General features: G+C 56.0%; 3 protein-coding genes across 3 annotated transcripts; all 3 read right to left on the bottom strand.

Annotated features, from left to right (window-relative positions):
* Nucleotides 1–960: 960 nt before the first annotated feature.
* Nucleotides 961–1,847, bottom strand: EsH8_V_000712 (ras family-domain-containing protein; the record flags this gene model as incomplete). The annotated part of the gene is made up of 2 exons (XM_083273228.1): nucleotides 961–1,578; nucleotides 1,743–1,847. The coding sequence occupies 2 exons, from the start codon at nucleotides 1,845–1,847 to the stop codon at nucleotides 961–963; spliced, it is 723 nt and encodes a 240-aa protein (XP_083125943.1).
* An 11,495-nt stretch (nucleotides 1,848–13,342) lies between these two features.
* On the bottom strand, nucleotides 13,343–14,167 carry EsH8_V_000713 (HAD-like domain-containing protein; the record flags this gene model as incomplete). The annotated part of the gene is made up of 1 exon (XM_083273229.1): nucleotides 13,343–14,167. The coding sequence occupies one exon, from the start codon at nucleotides 14,165–14,167 to the stop codon at nucleotides 13,343–13,345; it is 825 nt and encodes a 274-aa protein (XP_083125944.1).
* Nucleotides 14,168–16,260: 2,093 nt separating this feature from the next.
* Nucleotides 16,261–16,701, bottom strand: EsH8_V_000714 (uncharacterized protein; the record flags this gene model as incomplete). Its single annotated transcript, XM_083273230.1, has 1 exon — nucleotides 16,261–16,701. One exon carries the CDS (start codon nucleotides 16,699–16,701, stop codon nucleotides 16,261–16,263), a length of 441 nt encoding a protein of 146 aa, XP_083125945.1.
* Between the last annotated feature and the right edge of the window lie 2,734 nt (nucleotides 16,702–19,435).

The following is a 19,435-nucleotide window of genomic DNA, read 5'->3' on the forward strand; positions in this document are numbered from 1 at the left end:
ACATTGGGACACCCGCTTCGAGCAAAGTTCTCCGGGCACCGCATGACGCAACGGCAAATCACAGGAGAAAAGAAAAAAAAACACCACGAATTGGACGGATAACGTAGAATTCAACGAGGAAGAAGAAGTCTGCCTGTCCCAGAAGTCTAGCTACATCCCGTGCGAGGGGAGAGGGAAAGGGGGGCCAGCGTCTCGATGTGGCCGCCTCCCCGGCGACTCCTTCTGGCCCTCGGAGCTACGGCGAGAAAATCCCCAAGGCTTGTTTCGGTATACACAGATTAGAGCTTGCTCCGTCCTCCCGTAAATCTCTCTTTCTCTCTCCAGCATCTCCTCCCATAAGGTGAACCATCTCTTTTCGGCCCTCAAGAGTGCACATGTAACCAGTCGTGTCAAGAATCCAACCACAGCATATGAACAATCCGGAGGGTGCAAGTTGGCAGATACGTGGCATCATTTTCTTTTGCGACCGACTAGACGTCAAGAAAAAAACGGCCCGCGGGAAGGACTCCTATAACACCGCCAGCTCGCCCTCATGTGTTTCGGAATGAACAAAAAAATTCAACTCCCAGTCTGCCCAAAGGTTTGATTGAATCTCAAGAAACCTACGCCCCAGAATAATGCCTCTCTTTTCGTGCGCCGTTCGCCCAATAAGGAGCTGGTTGTTCATCCATGACGTGGGGAAATATCCGAATCGTCTTCAAAGCAGAACTCGAAATCTCGTGCGTCCAATAGTCGTGGCCATTGACGGCCTTTGCCAGCGCTTCTCTAATGCTGGCAATCATCAAGTCGTGATGTGTGTGTGTGTTTGTGTTTGTGTGGGTGGGAGTGTGTGTTGTGAAATGCTTTTGCCTCGAGGCAGTGGGCCCGTCGGATTTGCGAATCGAATGGATCGGGGCCACGACCGTGAATCCGAGCAAAGCCCGTCGATAAGGGTGAAATAGGTCGAGGTCGCAGGCGAGCTCACAAGACGACGCATTTGCTCTTGCCTTCCCTTCCTCTCACTTTGCGGCGATAGCGATCGCCGCCCTCCTTATCGTCGTATCTCGCACCGGCGTCGCCATTGACCGGCCGGGTGCTGCTTCGCCCGCCGGGTTGGGGCCGCGAGGCCGCCTGTCGCTGCCTCCGAAGTATTCTGACGACATCGTAGAAGGCCTTTTCGACGTTTATGCAGTTCTTGGCCGAGGCCTCGACGAATTCGCAGCCCAGCTCGCGGGCCAGAGCGTGGCCTTCTTGTGTTGACACTTCCCTCTCGGTGACTCTGTCGCTCTTGTTGCCGACAAGCATAATGGGCACGGGTGCTTGTGGGCTGGCTGCGGAAATAGGCGAGCCCGGGTATGACGGTGATGATGCACATGATTCCTTGACTCGCTGAATCTGATGGTGAAACCGTTTGATCCTTGAGAAGGAAGATCGTGATGAGATGCTGTAGACGAGCACGAAGCCTTCCCCATCCCGAATCCACTGATCTCGAAGGGCTGTGTACTCTTCTTGGCCGGCAGTGTCGAGGACTTCGAGCATGCATGCTTGCCCGTCGATGACGACCTGCTTGCGATACGAATCCTCAATCGTGGGGTCGTACTGTTTTCGGGGAAAAGCACGGTCAGCGGGCGGCCCTTGGCGGCGACAGTGGCGGGGAAGGATGGATGAGGGGGGCAGCCGACGGAAAACCGACGATGAAGAAAAAGGCCGGCGAAGGCGTGTGATGCGATGCACCGCAGGATGGATTGGGAGCGACGACTTACAGTTTCCACAAAGTGTTGCAGGCAGAGCTGGATTGTCAAAGCGGTCTTCCCCACGCCGCCGTCGCCCAGGACCACCAACTTGTACAGCACCATTTTTCCCGCCATGATGGGCAGCTATCGGAGACGGACGGCAATAGAATGCGACCGAGAATCGTCGGGGGATCAGCTCGCTCGATTGATGATGAGAAGCGAAAAGTCAAGTGAGGAGGATGGAGAGGGCGATTCGCAAGGGCGGAACGGAGGGGGGTGGTGGTGGTGGTGGTTCGTCGGTGGTTGTGAAGGTGGTGGTGGTGGAGGAAAAGACGACGAACGCCAGTTGAAAATCGATGATAGGATAGGTAAGGTAGAAAAGGTAGGTAGGTAGGTATGTAGGTAGCGAATGGTAGTGGAGATAAGGTGGTGGCAGCAGGAGTCGGGGGGGGCTAAGGCAGGAGCCCAAATCTTGTTGTATTTTGGAGCCCGAGCCCTGGACGTGGACAGTGGACACTCTCCTCAGCAGACTGGTGGGTTGGATCGACCGGACTGGACCCGACGGCCAGTCAGTACGGCACGTAGCAAGTAGCAGCGGCGGCAGCAACAGCAGCAGCGACGCAACACTATGACCAGGCAGGGGACTCGAGGTGGGCGGGCTGGGGCGGGCTGGGCTAGCTACTGGCAGATTGGCAGGCAGTGCGGTGCGGTACAAGAGTGCGCATGCGCACACACACACACACACAGTCTTTCTGCGTGTGTGTGTCTCTCTCTCTCTCCTCTCCTCTCCTGTCTTCTCGTCTCCTCGGATGGGCAAAGGTGGGGAATGGCAGACTGGATTGGCGGGTCTAGCTTGGGACCTGGGCTTGTGTTAGATGCTTGGGTTGGGAGAAGGATGATACCGGGATAAAGACGAAGCGGAGCGGAGGCGCACAGCCGACTGTTGGCTAGCTTGCTCCTCTCTGAGAGATGCTGCCAACCCTCGTTACCTCCACGCGCCAACCCGAGCCACACACAGCTCTGTATCCGCGGTGACTTGGGCTGTCCGGGATGGGACGGGGAGGGGGGAGTGAGGTGGGAGGAGGGGGGGTCGATGAGGGGACAGGGGAGGGGGTAAAAGGTCGAATTGGAGACAAGCCAGCCAGCAAGCACTTCCAATTCCAGGTTGGGGTTTTATTGGTGGTAGCAGCAGTAGCAGTCGCAGAGCACAGCAGAGAACAGCAGAGCAGCTGCAGAGCAGCCGCAGAACAGAGCCGAACAGAGCAGAGCAGAGCAGAGCAGAGCAGAACAGAGTAGGTAGAGCAGAGCAGAGCAGCAAGGTGTGGTACGCAGCGCAGCACAGCGCATCCCATCCCATCCCATCCCATCCCAGGGCAGTAGTACGTATGCAGTAATTAAGGCAGGGTAGGGTACCTGGTTTGCTGGTGTCGGATCAGAGGACGTACCTGGTTGGTGTACTGGCGTGGCCCGACCACAATGAATCGGTCAGTCGGTACGGCTCCCCTTGCCTGAGGCAGGGTCAAGGTACGACGGATATGGAGGCCAGGTGAGGGCCGAGAGATGGTGTGGATTGTGACGGTATGCCGGCAAGGTCGTCCCCCTCCGAGATACGGACAAGGGCAAGCTTTTGGTCGGCTCGGTTCGTCGTCAGATGTCGGTCGGAATGGAGTGTCTTGTTCAACCAGACCAGCGGCCAAGAACTGCGCAAGCGTCTATCAGTATGACGGCGCGAGTCGCATGCGCGCTTCTCCCCCAATGGCGACTCAGACAACCGGCAGCAGGATGCTCGCGGATCGGAGGGATAGACACACAGACAGACGGGCTGGTCAGGACAGCGTAGAGAGAGACGACGCCGGCTGAAGTGGACTCGGGCCTGGACTGACGACTGGAGGGGAAAAGTCGAGGCAGCAGGGCAATCAATGGGGTAAGAGGGGGGCAGTGTCCAAGGATAAAGCCGGTGACGGGAAGCCAGCAAACCGCTGTTTGGCGTGCGCTCGGTCCAGCACGAGGTATTGGAAAGTGAGGAGAAGAGCGAGAGTGTAGGGGTGCGTACAGGTACCGTTTGTGGTCCCGTCTTCTTCGGAAAGGGGAATCAGAGAGAGGGGTGAAGCTCAATCGGCCATAGTCATGTGTGGAGGACGTCGGCCGGGTTGGTATCGAGTCCGACAAGGCGAATGGGAGGTGAGGAAAAAAGCACAGGAATGCAGCGTGTGCATCGTGACCTAGCAAGTTGATATAAACAATCAGAAGACAAAGTTGGGCGTGGTTGGGCAATGAACACGCCGAAAACAAAACAACAAACCCCTCCTGTTTCAATTCATCATTGGGGGGGCATATGGCATGTTCTTTTTCTTTCTTTCCCTCCCTCTCTCTTCTTGTTTCTTTTTCCTCTGGTCCTGATGCCAGATGGGCATCAAGGGTTGCTATTTTCCTTCCTTTTTTTCTCCCTCTTTCAAACGGTCGCTTCGCTGAAATTGAGATGCAGCGAACGGTCGCATGTGGAGAGAAGGAACAGCTTGCTGGTCGCTGGCACCTCGAGATGCAGCCAGACTGCAGTGACAGCCAGGGAAACAAGGTGCAAGTATGTATGCGCGCATGTATGTAGTCATCTATGTATGTAGTCAGTCGCCAGCAAACGGAGCGGCCGAAGCACTCGGCGGAAGCGCATCAGCATTTCCATCACAGCCACACCAAGCTTCGAGGTATGGAGCCTCCCTTCGCCGCAGTCCGGCGAGAACAACGAGGCTCAGCAGGTAGGTGGACGCTCTCGACCTGGTCTTTGCTCTGCTCTGTTCTGTGCCCGTGTGCCGTGGACTCGGCGGATACGGGAGACATGGGGCCTTTGATGAAGTCTCCAAGACCCTGCCTTCTGCCCTGTGCAAGGTGACGTTTGTCTGAACTGCAACAGCACCGCGCTGGCTTGGGCTCGAACTGCAGCTGCGGGTTGCGAGCTGCATGTTCCCTCTTCCCACATTAGCGCGACTGGCCTAACGAACTGGCTTGTCCTTGGGCCCAATTGACAGCCCGCCTCAAGTCGCACAGCCCGTCGTGACGCAGCCGCCCATTTTCATTTTCCCGCACACACACATACATGCCACACATCCACAGGCCACACGTACCCACACTTCCCCCCCTCGAGACTGATGGGGCTGCAGAACGTCCGAACTTCTTCCTCTCCTGCGCTCTCGCCAAACTCAGTTACAGTTCAGTGTGGCACGCGGTGGGAACAGAGTTGGTTGTTGTTCTTTGCTATGTAATCCATTAGCTGAGGCAACCCGCTCGCCACAACTCATTCCTTTCTTCGCGAGCAAGGCGGGTACACAATCGTGGCGGAGACTGTCCGTCTGGACACCAGGGTTATATACCATCGATACGGAGACGGCCCTGTCGATTTTTATTTTTATTTTTGTTCTCTCGCGCCAATATTTCAACGGCAAACCACTGTGTCCGAGGTTGCTCAGTCTCGACACATGCCCGCCGAGTTTTCTTCGCCCCGCCGCGCTCTGCGCAAGCTGCGGGAAGAAAGAGAAGAAATGGAACTTTGTGAATGTCCACCCGGCCAAGTAGGCGCTCCCTTCTTGTTGCTGCCGTCAGTCGGCTTGACTGTCATGTAGAGATACTCCCATGTACTCTGTAGGACCCCCCCATGTAGGGTCTGTCCAACCAACAACTTGCAAAAGTATGGCCAAGTCCTTCCTGCGTGCCGCGCACTTGCGGTCTGCCAAACACGCCTGGCAGCTGTAGCTCCGTGCATGGTACAACCCGACGTCGTTTACCTGACATGGACCTCACATTGGCTTGACATCTATCCGACCGGCCCCTGCCAAAAGCCAGTTAACAGTTAGCTAGTGGCAAGGAAACGACGAGGGAGCTAAAGCTGCCCCGGACTTAGGCCCGGAGCTGGATCTCGAATCAGGGCAGCAAGGCAAACATGCCCGTTGGTGACCGGCGGCTGGGAACAGAGAAGATTCATAGGCTGGCAGCCAGACCAGTCCGTCCGGCGCGTCGAATCCGTGGCCCATTCAGACTGATCGCTTCATCAGTTGCCTGATGATGTGATCCACCCTAGCGGCCTTAGTCCCCCTGCTAAGGATAGCTAACTACCCCAGCTTCGTTTCTTCAACTGGCCGGGCGAGTTATGGAATCGATCCGAATCCGCCATCACTTACAAATACTGGGAGACGTGCAACAGGCATCATCGGTAACGCATACAGCACCACCAATTTGCCATCCTCATCATCCGCCACAGAGGGCAACAGAGGGTAGCCGAAGCCGGCGGCGTGCGGGCTCTTGCGGGACAGGTGGCATGTTTGGAATGTACGTGTGCGCTTTCGATCATGCAGATGCGGAAAGGAAAGGAAAGGCAAGAGAGAAAAAAATAAGCACCCAAAACGTTGCTGCTATCCTTCCCTCTGTCTTGACGAGCGACAACCATTCGTTCACAGAGACACAATTGCACCGCTCATGCCACTGCACCTAACCTGGTCCCGGACATGGAATTCTACTGGACAATTGATTCGCGGCCCCCTCCAAAAGTTGTCCACCGATGCCCACATTGGACACTAAAACACTGTATGCATGCACCTCACAGACCCGCCTGCTGTCCCTCGCATCACCAAATCGCATCAGTGGCCCAGCAAGGTGCTGACCGAACTTTTTAGATGCCGTGATGCCTGCCATGACCGCCAGGGTTAAGCTCCAGGTTTGCACCCATCCGTACCTTGTCGCGAACCTAAGGCATCAGAGATCCGGTAATGGGATGACGATTGGGAGCCGCTAAGGCAATACCGGGACGAGACTCCACCCGGAGCCGGCCGCGCCGTCCAATCGGAGGTATCCAGGAGGTATCCACACATCAATGGCCACTATCCACATTCTCCAACCACCTCTCGGCCTTCAACCCCTCCCGTCTCGTTCTCCAAGCCACCGTTTTCACCTTTTGGCCGACACCCCGAACCTGTTGCTGGTGTGGTTGGTGGTGTTTTAAATTTTGTGAATTTTGACTGCAAAATTTTCTCCCCCCGGCGGAGAGAAGTGTGGGAGGGAGAAAAAACTTCTAGCATGCCTGTTTCTCATGCATGGCTGCAACTGCCAACCTAACCTGGCCCGTTCTCACAACCCCGTCCCGCTCTGCAAACAAGGCAAACTCTGGCTCGCCAAAAAAAGGTATCCGCAGCTGCTTGATATCACGAGACACACACACACACACACACACACACACACACACACACAAACACTCGCCGAGGTCAACCCACCCGACGTCATCTAGTTTAGCTTCAAAAGTGAACACCGGTCTTGTCGTCCAAAGGTGGATATGGCAGTTCTGAGCCAGGGGTTGGGTGGGAGAAACCGCGATTCTCCTGTTTTTGTGGCGGCTTTGACAATCCGCCGTTGCGCAGTCTACGGTTTCGGTCGTATGTGTTCGGAACGGCATGCCACGGGTGGGCAGGTAGGGTAGCGCACACAACGCAAGCAGCCATGCCCTGTTCCGCCTCGCCGCCTCGCCGCCTCGCCGCCGGGCTGCTGTCTCGCCAACCTCGTGCCAGACCCAGTCTTCCGGGGCGACTCCGCAGAGAGAGAGAGGATCCCCCATGAGACTATCGCCTAATTATTGCCTTCCGCGACCAATTGCTGGGCATGGCCGCGCCATATTAGTTCCCGGCTGCGGCACGGCCCCGTTCGGCCTGCATCGGATTGGCCGAGCTTCTGCCCCGGGTACGGTTGGCCTCTTTGTGAACCCGTCAAACGTCTGGTGCCGCTCCGCTCCAAAGACTTTCCGTTGAGCCAGAGATTTTCGGTTGAGAGACGAGAAGCCATAGTTTCGATGACGAACCATCTTGGCTGAAACGCCATCAGAGTCGATCAAAGCCCACGCTGATCGGAAGGGTCGATACTGTGAGGACAAACACAATCATGGAGCGAACCATCGAACGCCCTGCCACCAGACCGGTTGCTTTTTGGCAAACTTGCAGCATTGTTTTCCTCCACCATTGGCTTCTCGGTGCCAATTTCTTGGCTACGCAGCTGTCACGGCATATCGGCAAACTGCTGTTTGCTTGCCCATCTTGTTCAATCATCACAAGTAATAGGGCCAGACCGGCCCGGTAGAGTCGAGGCTCTCGAGGAATTCAATGATACATGCGTTTGTTCTCACAATTCTTGGCAGCTGTCCATTGCCAGGTTTCAACTAGATACCATACACTCTTCTCTTCTCTTACTCGTTAAAACCAGAAACGGCCTCGGCTCCCAGGATGCATGGCCAAACATCCGGAAGGCCGGCCGCTCTCCGGCATCCAGCCCCGTGTTGTTGTTACCGAGGGCTGCACCAATACCAAGCGGCCGCAGACGCACGCCTCTTCTGCTTTGCCGTGAATCAAAATAAGGGGGGAGGCAGTGCTTTTCAAGCCCGTACGAGTGGCACGAATAGCGGGCGGCTGGTTCCTCGCCTGCGCTGTTGCACCGCATGAAATTGGGGGGGGGGAGTTGGCGATGACGACGAGTCTTGATCTCCTTCTAACTCGCTTCTCCACGTCGGCGAACGAAGCAAACACCAGCTTGACGCGGAGACCCGGCCCAATCGGAGATCTTCCGGGTATGCAGCCTTGCCATCTTTCCCGTCATGGTTTCCGTCATGGTGACCCAAAGATGGTCAACTTATTTTTATTTTCTGCCGACGTCGCGCCAGCGCGCCCAATTTTTATTTATTTAAAATTTGAGCAGACATATTACCTGGGAAAAAGAAAGAAGTGGTTTACTGAAAAGGACACTGGGACAAAACGGGCCGAGCTGTCACTGGCCATGGCGAGTGCCAGACGCCGAGGTGTCACCACCTCTGATCGACGGCTGGCTATACGAGATCGTGGGGGTGAGGCACCGGGCTCGGTCGAGAATGAATCGGGACAGCCTGTCAGCATCAAGGTGATGTTACGCCTCTTGCCAAAGGGACTGCATGCCGGGCGTAGACGGACGCCAGTACCGAAGTCTCCACTGCCAAAGAGCACATCCGTCTATGCGTCTCTTTTGGGTATGTGGAAACGAGATGGATAGAGCAGTCGAGGAACACCAACCGGAACAACAGTTACCAATCCCCGGATGGCAACTAAATCCTCGAAACGATTGGCCGAGCTAATCAATAGGGGGCCCGGAAACACCATCAGAGGTTCAGCACAAACCGATAGTCCTTGAAACCAAGGCATGGCGAGGCAGTTGAGCGGTAGCTCAAACCAGGCCTTGCGACTCAGATCTCGCATTAGCTGTCACCTCCATTGACTGCTGTGCGACCGCCCCCAGGCAGCTATCTCGTTTCAATGGCAAGCCCACTCCGTCATCCCCCGCGGGGCGAGTCAAGGGGAGGGGGGGATGTTCAGAGAATAGAACTGCCCAGGCCATCGTCGTTCGTTCAACTCAAAACACGATTCTCGAAGGGAGCACCGTAGCGCAGAGATGCCCCGTGCCATGCGCGGCTATGCCCGTGTGTAACGGCCCGCGGAGGGGTGAAAACAAGGAGGAAAAAGCAAGAAAAGACGAGACGGAAAAAGAAAGCTGCCAAACCACGGCTCACCGCTCCATTCGCAATCGCATCCTATGTACACACACACGCACACATGCGCGAGCGCACACATACAACTCACACACAGACATGGACATCCAGTTTCGTACCATGTACATGTCCACGTTCTTCCCACGTTTCCGATAGACTCTCTGCCACCCCCCAACTGCCGAGACAAACCCGTCTGGGCTTGTTGGCCACCCCTCCAGATCCCGCCGTGCCGGGAGGGGCGATACTTCGAGAAGGAAAATTGCCGCAACAGCGAGAGCATTGTGGTGGTAGTTACACCCTTTACACTTCCCATCTACGTTGTAGCGTTGCAACGCCAACAGGGGGATAGAAGATATGATGCAGCTTGCCATTCCAAAAGATCTCGCCCCCCTTCCCCCATGAACTATCTTTCTTTGCAAGTGTAGCTCGCCTCATCTGGACATTCAGGATCGACCCAGAGCCCGGCGCGACGTCTGCCGAGGCGGCGGATGCCGGCATTCGTGCAGCCGTTCCCCCAGCCCTCTCTCGCCCTCTCTCGCCCTCTGCTGCCTATCACGAAGCATCCTGAGAAGGGGGGAGGGGGTGGGTTGCATATGGCCAGGGTACCTCTACCGAGATATTTCCCCGATATATTGCAGTGGTCTTTTACCAGAGCGATTAAAGTTCCGTCGAGAGAGGAGAGACGGCTCCTATCTCTGGACGAGCTTCATTGCAGAGTCCGCGACAAGCGCGGGCTATTCCCCACACCGAGGACAGCATAGGCGGGATATCAGGCCCCGAAAACTCTAAATCACCCACAGATCCGCGCCCTGGCTCTGGTTGGCTGGCCCGGGGCTATTCGTCATGCCGCGTCCGCGAGCCCGTGGACGTAATCGCACCCGGGACGCGTCTGCGTCGCAGGCACCGCCACGGCCATGGCCCCAGAGAACCCAACCTCGCCTTTGTCGGTCGTGGTCTAGACATCAAGTGAAAAACCCGCCAGGGTCGTTTTTGTTTTATTTTATTTTCATTTCTTGGGATAACGAATCTCTTAGCCTCGAACAGGGGTTCCAACCTAAGATGAGCGCCAGGATCCCATAGACAGAGGCGGGTGGGGGGGAGTGGTGATCGGCCGGCGCTAGCAGTCCGATCTGGTCGTCAGCTCCGCGCAGAGTCGCCTCCGTTCCCCGGGTGCCCGGTCCCGACCACCGCGGACAGAACACCGGGCCCGCGCAATCTAACATTGCGTCTTCTTCTTCTCTTTTACGTGATGCTATCTTGATAGAGCCGCTTCCTACTGAGGTGGTCCATTGAGGAGATATGGGTTATATTGTGCGAACATAGGATGAGTATCTAATCCCCCCGCTTAGGGGGGGGGATTCCCCTTCCCAGCCCATGGTTGGAGATATGATGTCCTCCTCTTGTCAGGGAGGTTGGGGGCATGCTCCTAAGATCACAGAACGTCATCGGCGTAGGTAATCAGACATGGTGGAACCGGGTGCTTGGGGCCGGAGGGAGGGGAAATAAAATGCAGGTCACCAAAGCGAGAAGGGAAGAAGCAAAAAGAGGGAACGAGGGAGAGAGGGACGGAGGGAAGAAAAAAAGAAAAGAAAAGAAAAAAGGCAGCACAGGCTAGAACAACACCCAACCTTCCCGATACGGAAAGAATTTCATCGTCAAGGTGTCCGGCGCAAAAAAAAAAAAAAAAAGTGCAAAACGCGAAAATGGTTGTGGTACGACTATCGATTCACGCGGAGAATCGCGTGACAATATTGGACAAAAAGCAAGAAAAGGAAGAGTGAGCTGTTCATGACAATGGGTAATGGAATCGCTAGTTTCTTCACATTTATTTGCAAAAAAAGGGCCTCAGCTGAGCGACTCGCCAGTGGCAGCCGTGGATGACTCCCCCACGCCCGACGAGGGTTCCGTGCATTTGCCATGGACTTCACTGCACACACATGCGCGGGCGAGCGGGCGCCACAAGACTGTCTGTTTCGATCTCTTATTTCTCAAAACGGAGTTCTTGTTTCTCTTGCTGGGCTGTGGTATATCGTGAAGAACGCTCTGCCAGACGCGAACCCCTGGCCTGACGAGAAACGCAGCGAGGCCCGGCTAGGCTGCGTACGCAAGACGATCACCACGCGATGACAGGCATCGTGTCTCTCATTCGTCCCTTCCTTCGCGGATGTCCTCTTCACCGAGGGACCTACGAACAACGAAATGCAGGTAAGGCACAAGGCCTCCGTGTCGGGCACGCTCTCCCTTTGGGCACCTTTCTAGGGACGCAGATCTCCCCCCGTCTTACACCCTCGCACCCCCCCTTCCAACTGAGACATGAGACCACTCTAGAAAGACCCTGCAGGAGACGTCATGCATTTTTGCTTTTATTTTAATTCCTCTGTCTCTCACTCCCGCGGCCGGGTGGAGAGGATGTGCATGACGGCCCCGGCCGCGAATACTGGGGGGGAGGGGGGGGTAGGTGTCGTGAAATATGGCCCTTGTGTTGCTTGGCAGAGGGCTCTCGTGCGTAGGACCTGGTGGTTGTTGGCATCTTTGCCCTACAGGCTTGGTTTGATGGATGGTTCGACTTTTGTCCCGTTGACGATCCATCATTGGTCTCCCTGACGAGAGGATAGAGAAAAAGGCCGGGCCTAGATGTTCGATGTTGTCCCCTTCGTTATGGAATGATGTGTTGATGCTCGATGACGCAGTCGCCAACAGCAACTGCTCCGGCGTAGCGTAGAGGTAGTATTCTACGTACGAGGAGCTCGGATTAGTCGCCCAAGGAGGCATCCGATGTTCTAGTAGGATATGCAAGACGCATCCTGGCTTGGCGTCTTGTTGCTCCCAGACTGGTCGGCCATCGAGAGGAGCTAGGCAGACAAGATGCACGTTTTCGGCCAGTCCTCGACTGTTTGACGTCTTGTAGCTGCCTTCTATGCTACTCCGGCAGCTAGCCACTATGACTGAATACGGCAGAGGCGTCAGAGAGGAGGGCAGGGCTTTGAGAGAATGCCTCGTCGTAGACTAATGCCTGGCTGTTGGCAAATGCTAACTCAACTAATGCCTGGTGATAGTCACAGCTTTACCAGGCAGGCGCTTGTGAGGGATATAAGGATACGTACTTGTTTGAAATCCCGTAACAAACTGATTCACTAATTACCTCCATTCAACGGCGGCGGGCGGTCGAGGCTCATCTTGGGACTGAGAATCTGTCAGATGGCAGCATTCTGCGTTCATACTCGGAGGCCAGCCAGTCTAGAAACCCTGCTGGCTACCTGTCCCACAACATCCGAAATTTGCTTACTGTTGCTCAGATGTTTCTGTAAGAGAAGGGGCGAGGAAGAGCAGAGCTCGGCTTGGACTGTCTAGTTCTTGGGCAGCGGCAGAGAAACGAGGACCTCTCCGCCTCGACCTTGCGGGAATCAGACCGAATTTTCTTGAATTAGAGGTAACCCGGGCGTCTTTGAAGATGCGGTTAGAGTCGATGTTGTTGACACCGTTGTTATTGACAGAACACACCCCGTGAACATATTCATTGCCCATAGAACCTGAGTCCAACAGTCCTGCCTCAACGCCGTTGAGCATCCTATGCTCCTCCTGAGTTCGTCACAGGCTTGACTCGCAACCTTGGACCATGGAACCATCTATCATGGCAAACACTGATGCCGATTTTACTTTCAAAAGATTTGACAATGAGAGGGTGTCACTATTACCCACAACCCCCCTCGTCCTCTCAACCTAGAAAATGAAACTCGCAACCTCGACACTCCCCGGAAAGGAAGAGATGTTAATCTGATTCCTCCCGTGTCATTATTTGTCTTCTTCGTTCTTTTCTCGGTTTAGACTTTCCGGGCTCAGCTTCACAATATCATCATATCTGGGCCGTGACCATCTCGAGCTGAATAATCTCCGCCGTGGACGGCCCTTGGGCTTTCATAGTTGGTAGGCTTATAAACAAGTATTGAAAGATGGCACCCTGCCCTTTCACTACAAAACTCCCACGCGTTCATGTACAGCATATTCGCCCAGCAGCAAAAACGAAAAAAAAAAAACACCTGCTTCATCGACCAAAAACTCTGGGCCACGATCATCACGCGTCACCGGAACCTCAAACCCCCAGCCTCCTCGCCACCTCCTCGAACCCGCCCTCCCCCTCCTTGACCCAGATGTCGACCCACCCCTTGGCGTCCTCGTACTTCTCGCTCCCGACGTCCCAGCCCTCCTCCTCCCGCGGCCTCTCGACGTAGATGGTCCGGAAGCCCCGGCCCCTCGCGGCCATGAGGTCCCCCAGGTGCGCCGCCACCATGGCCACCTCGCGCGCCTTGCCGCCCTCGCCCAGCAGCGCCCGGACCGCGCCGTCGTACACGGCGGGGCTGGGCTTGTACGCCCTCCAGTCCTCGGCGGACTGGATGCGGCGGAACCCGAGCCCGCCGAAGGCGTCGAGGTCCTCGAGCAGCGAGCGGTTCCCGTTGGACAGCGTCGAGGTGACGAAGCGCGCGCCGAGGCGGCGCAGGCCCGGCGCCGCGTCGGGCCACGGCCGCAGGCGGTGCCACACGAGGCTCAGGTCGCGCACCTCGTCCGCCGCGAAGGCGCCCAGCAGCCCGTGCGTCCCGAGCAGCAGCGCGAGGCTGTCGTGGTGGTGCGCGTCGATGTCCTTCCACGCCGTCACCCCGGGCACGTAGCCGCGCGTGAACTGCACGTACGTCTCGCGCCACTCCTGCGCGAACCGGCCCCAGTCCGTCGCCGCCAGCGCCGCCCTGTCCTGCGGGCCGAGGCCGCCCGCGCCGAGCTTGGCCGCCGCGCGGGACGCGAGCTCCTCCGTCACCGAGGACCGCCAGTCCACCACCGTCCCGAAGACGTCGAACGTCAGGGCCTTGAGGTTGCCGAGGTCCTCCGCCTTGATATTCGGCAGGTCGCCCGCGATTCCCGACATGGCTACCAGGTCTCTCTCTCTCCGTCTGTCTTGTCTTGTCTCTGTCTATTTTTGTCTGCCTGCCTGAGGGGGTCCGCCCGGGGGTCTTGGTGATGCTTTGGAGTCGTTTGGGTGCGGGGAAACAAGCCCGAGGTTTGGTGTATGCGGGTTGATGGACGGAGCAGAGGACGTTTGGGTGGTGGTGGTGGTATCAAGGTGGGGCCAGATGTTGCGCTGATGACTTATCCCCATCCCCCCCGCTCTCCCCCGGATCCGGGAGGGGCCGCGGTAAGACATGTGCCATCCGCTACGCCCGGCATTGCCGACCTACCGCACGGCTGGTAACGTCAAAAAACAGAGCTTGTTTTTGTTTTTCTGTTTGAAATTTTGAGTAAATATGTATATATGTGTATTGAACGCTCGATAAGTGATACAATGTTATTCTCGTACCTTCTTGGCCCGCCCCCTGATAGGATGCTTTCCTGCGAAGTTGTAGGGCCAGCTGCGCCAAGTATGGAGGGGGAAATCAGGACAGACGACGAAAAGAAGAAAAAAACCGGCCGCAGGACGCTGGACAACACAAGAACGTCACCCACCCACTCGAATGCACCTTCACGGCCAAATAACACGCGGTAAGACAAGACGAATCTCCTTGACCGCTCACCGTCACCCCATCACGGCTGTAAGTCGTTCTCCCTTCGTTCCGCCCCGTATACTTCCGCGTCTCCTTTCATTTCCCCTTCAAGGCAATAGGAGTAGAAGTTTTCTTCGATCATGCCCTGGAGCCCAGCCAAACAATCTCGGTTTGCACCGCCCCCCAAGACACGCGTCGCACGCCTCGTTGTCGTGAAGCTCCCACAATCCCGCGTAAGCGGTGGATCTCCCGGCACCAAGGATTCTAAATGAAGCCTCATCTCCAAGCAACCGGGACCGCGTATCCGAGAACCAGGTCGCCAGCCCTGCCGGGTCATAGACATGGCGACTCTTGTGACGCCTCTCGAGTACGTGAAAGAACGCAGCCGAGGAGAAGGGACAGAAGCGCATGCCGGGGGGATGAGCAAGGCGATGACCGTTGTCATGCTGCCGAGATCAACGACGATCGGCATTGAAAGCCAGTTCCATCTAAATCACCCGATGCTGGTCTTCTTCCGATCCCGGTCCTCGTGTTCAAGAGATGATAGAGGTAAGGTTTCGCGAGTCGACCTCATCCAAGCCAAGGGACAGAGTTTACCCATCGAGTCCCCTTCGGGGACGAGAATACACTCCTGCAATGCCCTAGATTGCGTATTGATATGCCGTGCCAACAAGGCCCAATGTTTTGCGAGACACAACGTGTGAAGCATGGGTATCGCACTCGGTGTCATCTCCGGGCTACCATCCATGCTGTCCTGGTCGGTATTCTGGTCCCTCAAAGCAAAAGACTTGTGCTGTCAAAATGCAAAATGAGCACATAATCCGCTACATAGGTCGTTGTTCTTTTACTTGCCTTTACTCCTTGTCGCCAGAGAGTCCAGTCTCGCTCATCGGAGACCAAGTCCCTTCTAGCAGCCGACTGTCGGCGGCAACGGGGTGTTATCGATCAGGTAGGTCCTCTGCTCATCTCCGAGACTGCTGCCAAGGGGTAACCAACCGTCCACTTCGACTGCTCGCCAGACTTGGAAGCTGGTCGTGTGCCTGAGGAGGGGGGGGGGCGCATCGGTTCGTTGGACGCGAGACTCACAAAGAACCCAATCCAACCCAGACATTCCGGGGTACGGTGCGCAGAATCTGAGTATGGCTAATGCGGAAACCACCGAGACCGCGGGCACAAAGCCCCTCCTGTAAAAAGCAGGTTTTGAGTCGTCCGTATAAGCTTACCGAGCACTCCAAAGTTTGGTCGCAGTAGTCGTCATCCCGTCATTGTCTCAGCACCGGCGCCAGCTGAAATCCTCTGACGATCCAAGTATAATCTTGGTTGTCTTATTGCCCAGAGGCCTTTGGAGGAAACTGTGCCCACACGCCATCTGCGAAGACCCCATAGCGTCAACCTTCTTATCCGTTAATGGAGCTCAGCATGGCTTGTTAGTCACAATGTTGCAGCCCGCGGCGGCGCAGACTTGATCAGCCCCGTATATTTACCTTGAGACGGGGGGGCTCAGGGACCAGGACAACGGCATGCTGACCATCCAACGTGCACTGATGGCGTTCACGGCGTCCAGGTTATTTGAGGTCTTGGCGTCTAGACTTCGTATCCTTTTGTTTGGTACCACGGCGATCCCACGGATGCACGAGGCATCCGATTGCCCGAGCTCCGATTCGACGTCGAGGGCATCAGAAGCACCTGATGGATACTCTATAAACAGTCTCAAGTCGAGCCCGTCGTTCGTTATAGCCCACGTGGCATAGCTGCACGTCCGAAGCACCCAAGATTGACACAAAAATTTCCGGCTAGGCGAAGAGGCTTGGGGACGAATAACGAGAATAACGAGAATAACGAGATGGGTAACGGATGGGGCGGTAATGGTTGGCCAAGAGATGAGGCTGCTTTGGGAAGCGACGGGAAATGACATCCCCATCTTTTGCGCAAAGATTTTGGGTCGGCTCGTATGACGAGGTGCGAGACGATACTACTACTCTGGTGTCTGATGGGGCGGGACCGGTAATATTCCGGCGACGCGAAACTCTCAATCTCGTTGCATCAGAGAGCCAGCGATCCGTTAAGTCCGGGTCGATTTGTGCTGCTGACATCGTGCTCTTGGACAACTAGTTAGATCCCATCGGTTAGATGAGATCTCGTTCTGATCGAGTTTGTGAGCCGCGTCAGATGGACGCACAGAGCAACACCGTGCAATTTACATGGAGCATGTTTCTCGCTCTTTTGATTTGCCGCTCTGTAGGTATTCCTGCTTGCCTGCTTGCCGGGCGCGGAGGATGCGTGACATTCAATCGCGGAAGACGGAATGTCCTGCAGACGCATTCCTGAAATTCCTCCCCCAAAGCAGCCTTGCATTTGTGCATGGGGTTCATCGTCACAAGCGAGTGTGATTTGAGCTGCAGGTGCTCCGCTTTGCTTGAATGACCAGGGTCGCGCCACCGGCGTAGCTTAACACCGGCTGGTAGGGAGAGTTTGATGTGGCGTCGTCTGTCATCTCACCTCCTTTCGGTTAGTTGAGGCCTCATACGCCTGTATTCACCGAAGAAATGCTCGTCTCATCTTGGCTGCTCGCCTGTGTAAATGCCAGGAACGCGGGTGGCGTCTAGTTTTGTTGCGAAAAGATGTATGGTGGACTAAGACATGCGGGCCGAACGGTAGCTTCAGCGTCTGTCCGTTCGCGGTGTCGTTGACTTTGGTCCTGTCAACGGAGCTTCCGCCATTGTCAATCTGCATTGGGCTCTGGTGGTATTGCAACGGATATGTTGCAATTAGGGGGGAAGACATTTGCATCCTTTGCGACTACGGTGGCGAGCAGACGGGACCCGGGGGAGACATCCGGCCGGGGAGAACATGTGATGCCTCAAAGCTGCGTGTTTGCTTCGTGTCGTACATGCATAGTAATAGTAGTCTCGGGTTGAAACTTGAGAGGCTCGACTCCACCCCCCACGATGTTTGTTTCTAGACGTGCCCATACCTACCATCCTTACTATGGCAGGAAGCATGTTCCCTGTGCCTGGTTGTTGGAGTGGGCGAACCCTGACTGAACCGAGTTTAGGAGCTGGGCCCCGGAAAATGCAATCTCAAACAACCGGGCCGACAGCAAGAGCACCAAGTCGAATGTTTGCTCTGCTAGCGCGAGCCTCTTGCACAAGAAGGTTTTCTTATTTTTGGGGCCCCGTTCATCTATTCGTGACATGATGATCAGATCAGCGCATGTTTGCTGGCAAACGGCACGAGCGGACCCAGGACGTGGCGGGACCGGACGTTGGCTCGATCCCAACGAGGCTTTTGAGGCTTCCACCAGGAGACCGGGGACCTTGACGGTTCGTGAGGGGAAGGCCTTGGTGATGATGTGCCCGGTGCCTGATAAGGGGGAACCAACAGACGCTGATGGCGCATTCGATTAGTGCCAACCATGTTCGAGAGGGATCGCGTCTGAGATTGCCAGGAGGGGCGCGAACCAACGCGGCGGCGCCGGAGGCTTGCAAGCCTGCCGAGTAGTCTGCTGCATAGTGCAGGGCCATTTGGACTGGGGATCCAATCTTGCTTGCGCGGTCTTGGTCTCCATGTTGGGAAATGGATTCGTTGGAACTTGGAGCACATGGATAGCGACCCAGAACTTCATTCGGGTATCGAGCCGTGTTCCGTACCCCGGGAACCCCGTGGGCCGGCTGTCCGCAGCAGCCACGGACGTCTGCAAATTTGGAGTGCTGGAGATGATGCTCGTGGTTAAGCGAGGCCGCGAGAAGGGAAAGCATGGAAGTGAGGGATTATTCCATGGTGGCGGCGGCGCAGAAACCAGAAACTGGGAGGTGAAGAGGCAAAGCTCCCTGGTCGAACCAGACAAGCTCTTGATATGGATTCGGGTTCTTCAGGTACGTGCGAACAGACAATGGATAACGATCCGCTTCCCGCGGTGATATCGGGAGGCTAATACCAGTTCGGGGGAGCCACCGTGAATGGGAGCCAATGACCGACGTCTCGCCTCATGGGGGGTGCCCACGGAATACCCGTCGTGTTGGTTGGTACTGGTGAAAAGACGAGCGAGGTGACCTTGCCGGGGTTGTGAAGCCACTGAGCCTACCTTGTGCTGCAGAGCGGACCAGCGGCACAGCATATGCAGAGTGCAGAGTGCGGGCGCGCATGCACAGCAAGGCACGAAATAAATTCAACAGCCTCCACTGTGATTCCGGTCCCGTGACTGTGCCTTTGACTTGCATCTAATGCCTGTCGCAGGAGCGGTTTTCCGCTTGGCTGGTTGCAACTGTCTGTTGGGGGTTTCTCTTTTTACGCTACCCTTTTTTTCCCGCTTTCTTTTCTTGTGTTGGCCTGTTTCTGCTTGACCGACAATGTGGTGTTGGATGTCGAGCATTTGAACGGAACATGGCAAACGGCACAAACGGCGTGGGCCGTGCAAGGTTGGCGACTTTGTCCCCTCGAGTCTTGAGTCAAGTCCCGGCACCCAATTATTAGCCAAGGAGGGGAAACCCGGGCATGGCTCGTCCCAGACGTACTATACCATGTAGTAAGAACGTATTTGCATTCTTCCCCGACAGACGACAAGACGACGCGAAAGCTCTGACCATTTCAACATGGCACGGTTGACGGCAGCCGGCAGTTCGAGGGGTCGAGGAACTGATGGCTATGCGCATCGG

Source organism: Colletotrichum jinshuiense, chromosome 5, assembly GCF_051148585.1.
Source record: "Colletotrichum jinshuiense chromosome 5, complete sequence".
NCBI lineage: Eukaryota > Fungi > Ascomycota > Sordariomycetes > Glomerellales > Glomerellaceae > Colletotrichum > Colletotrichum jinshuiense.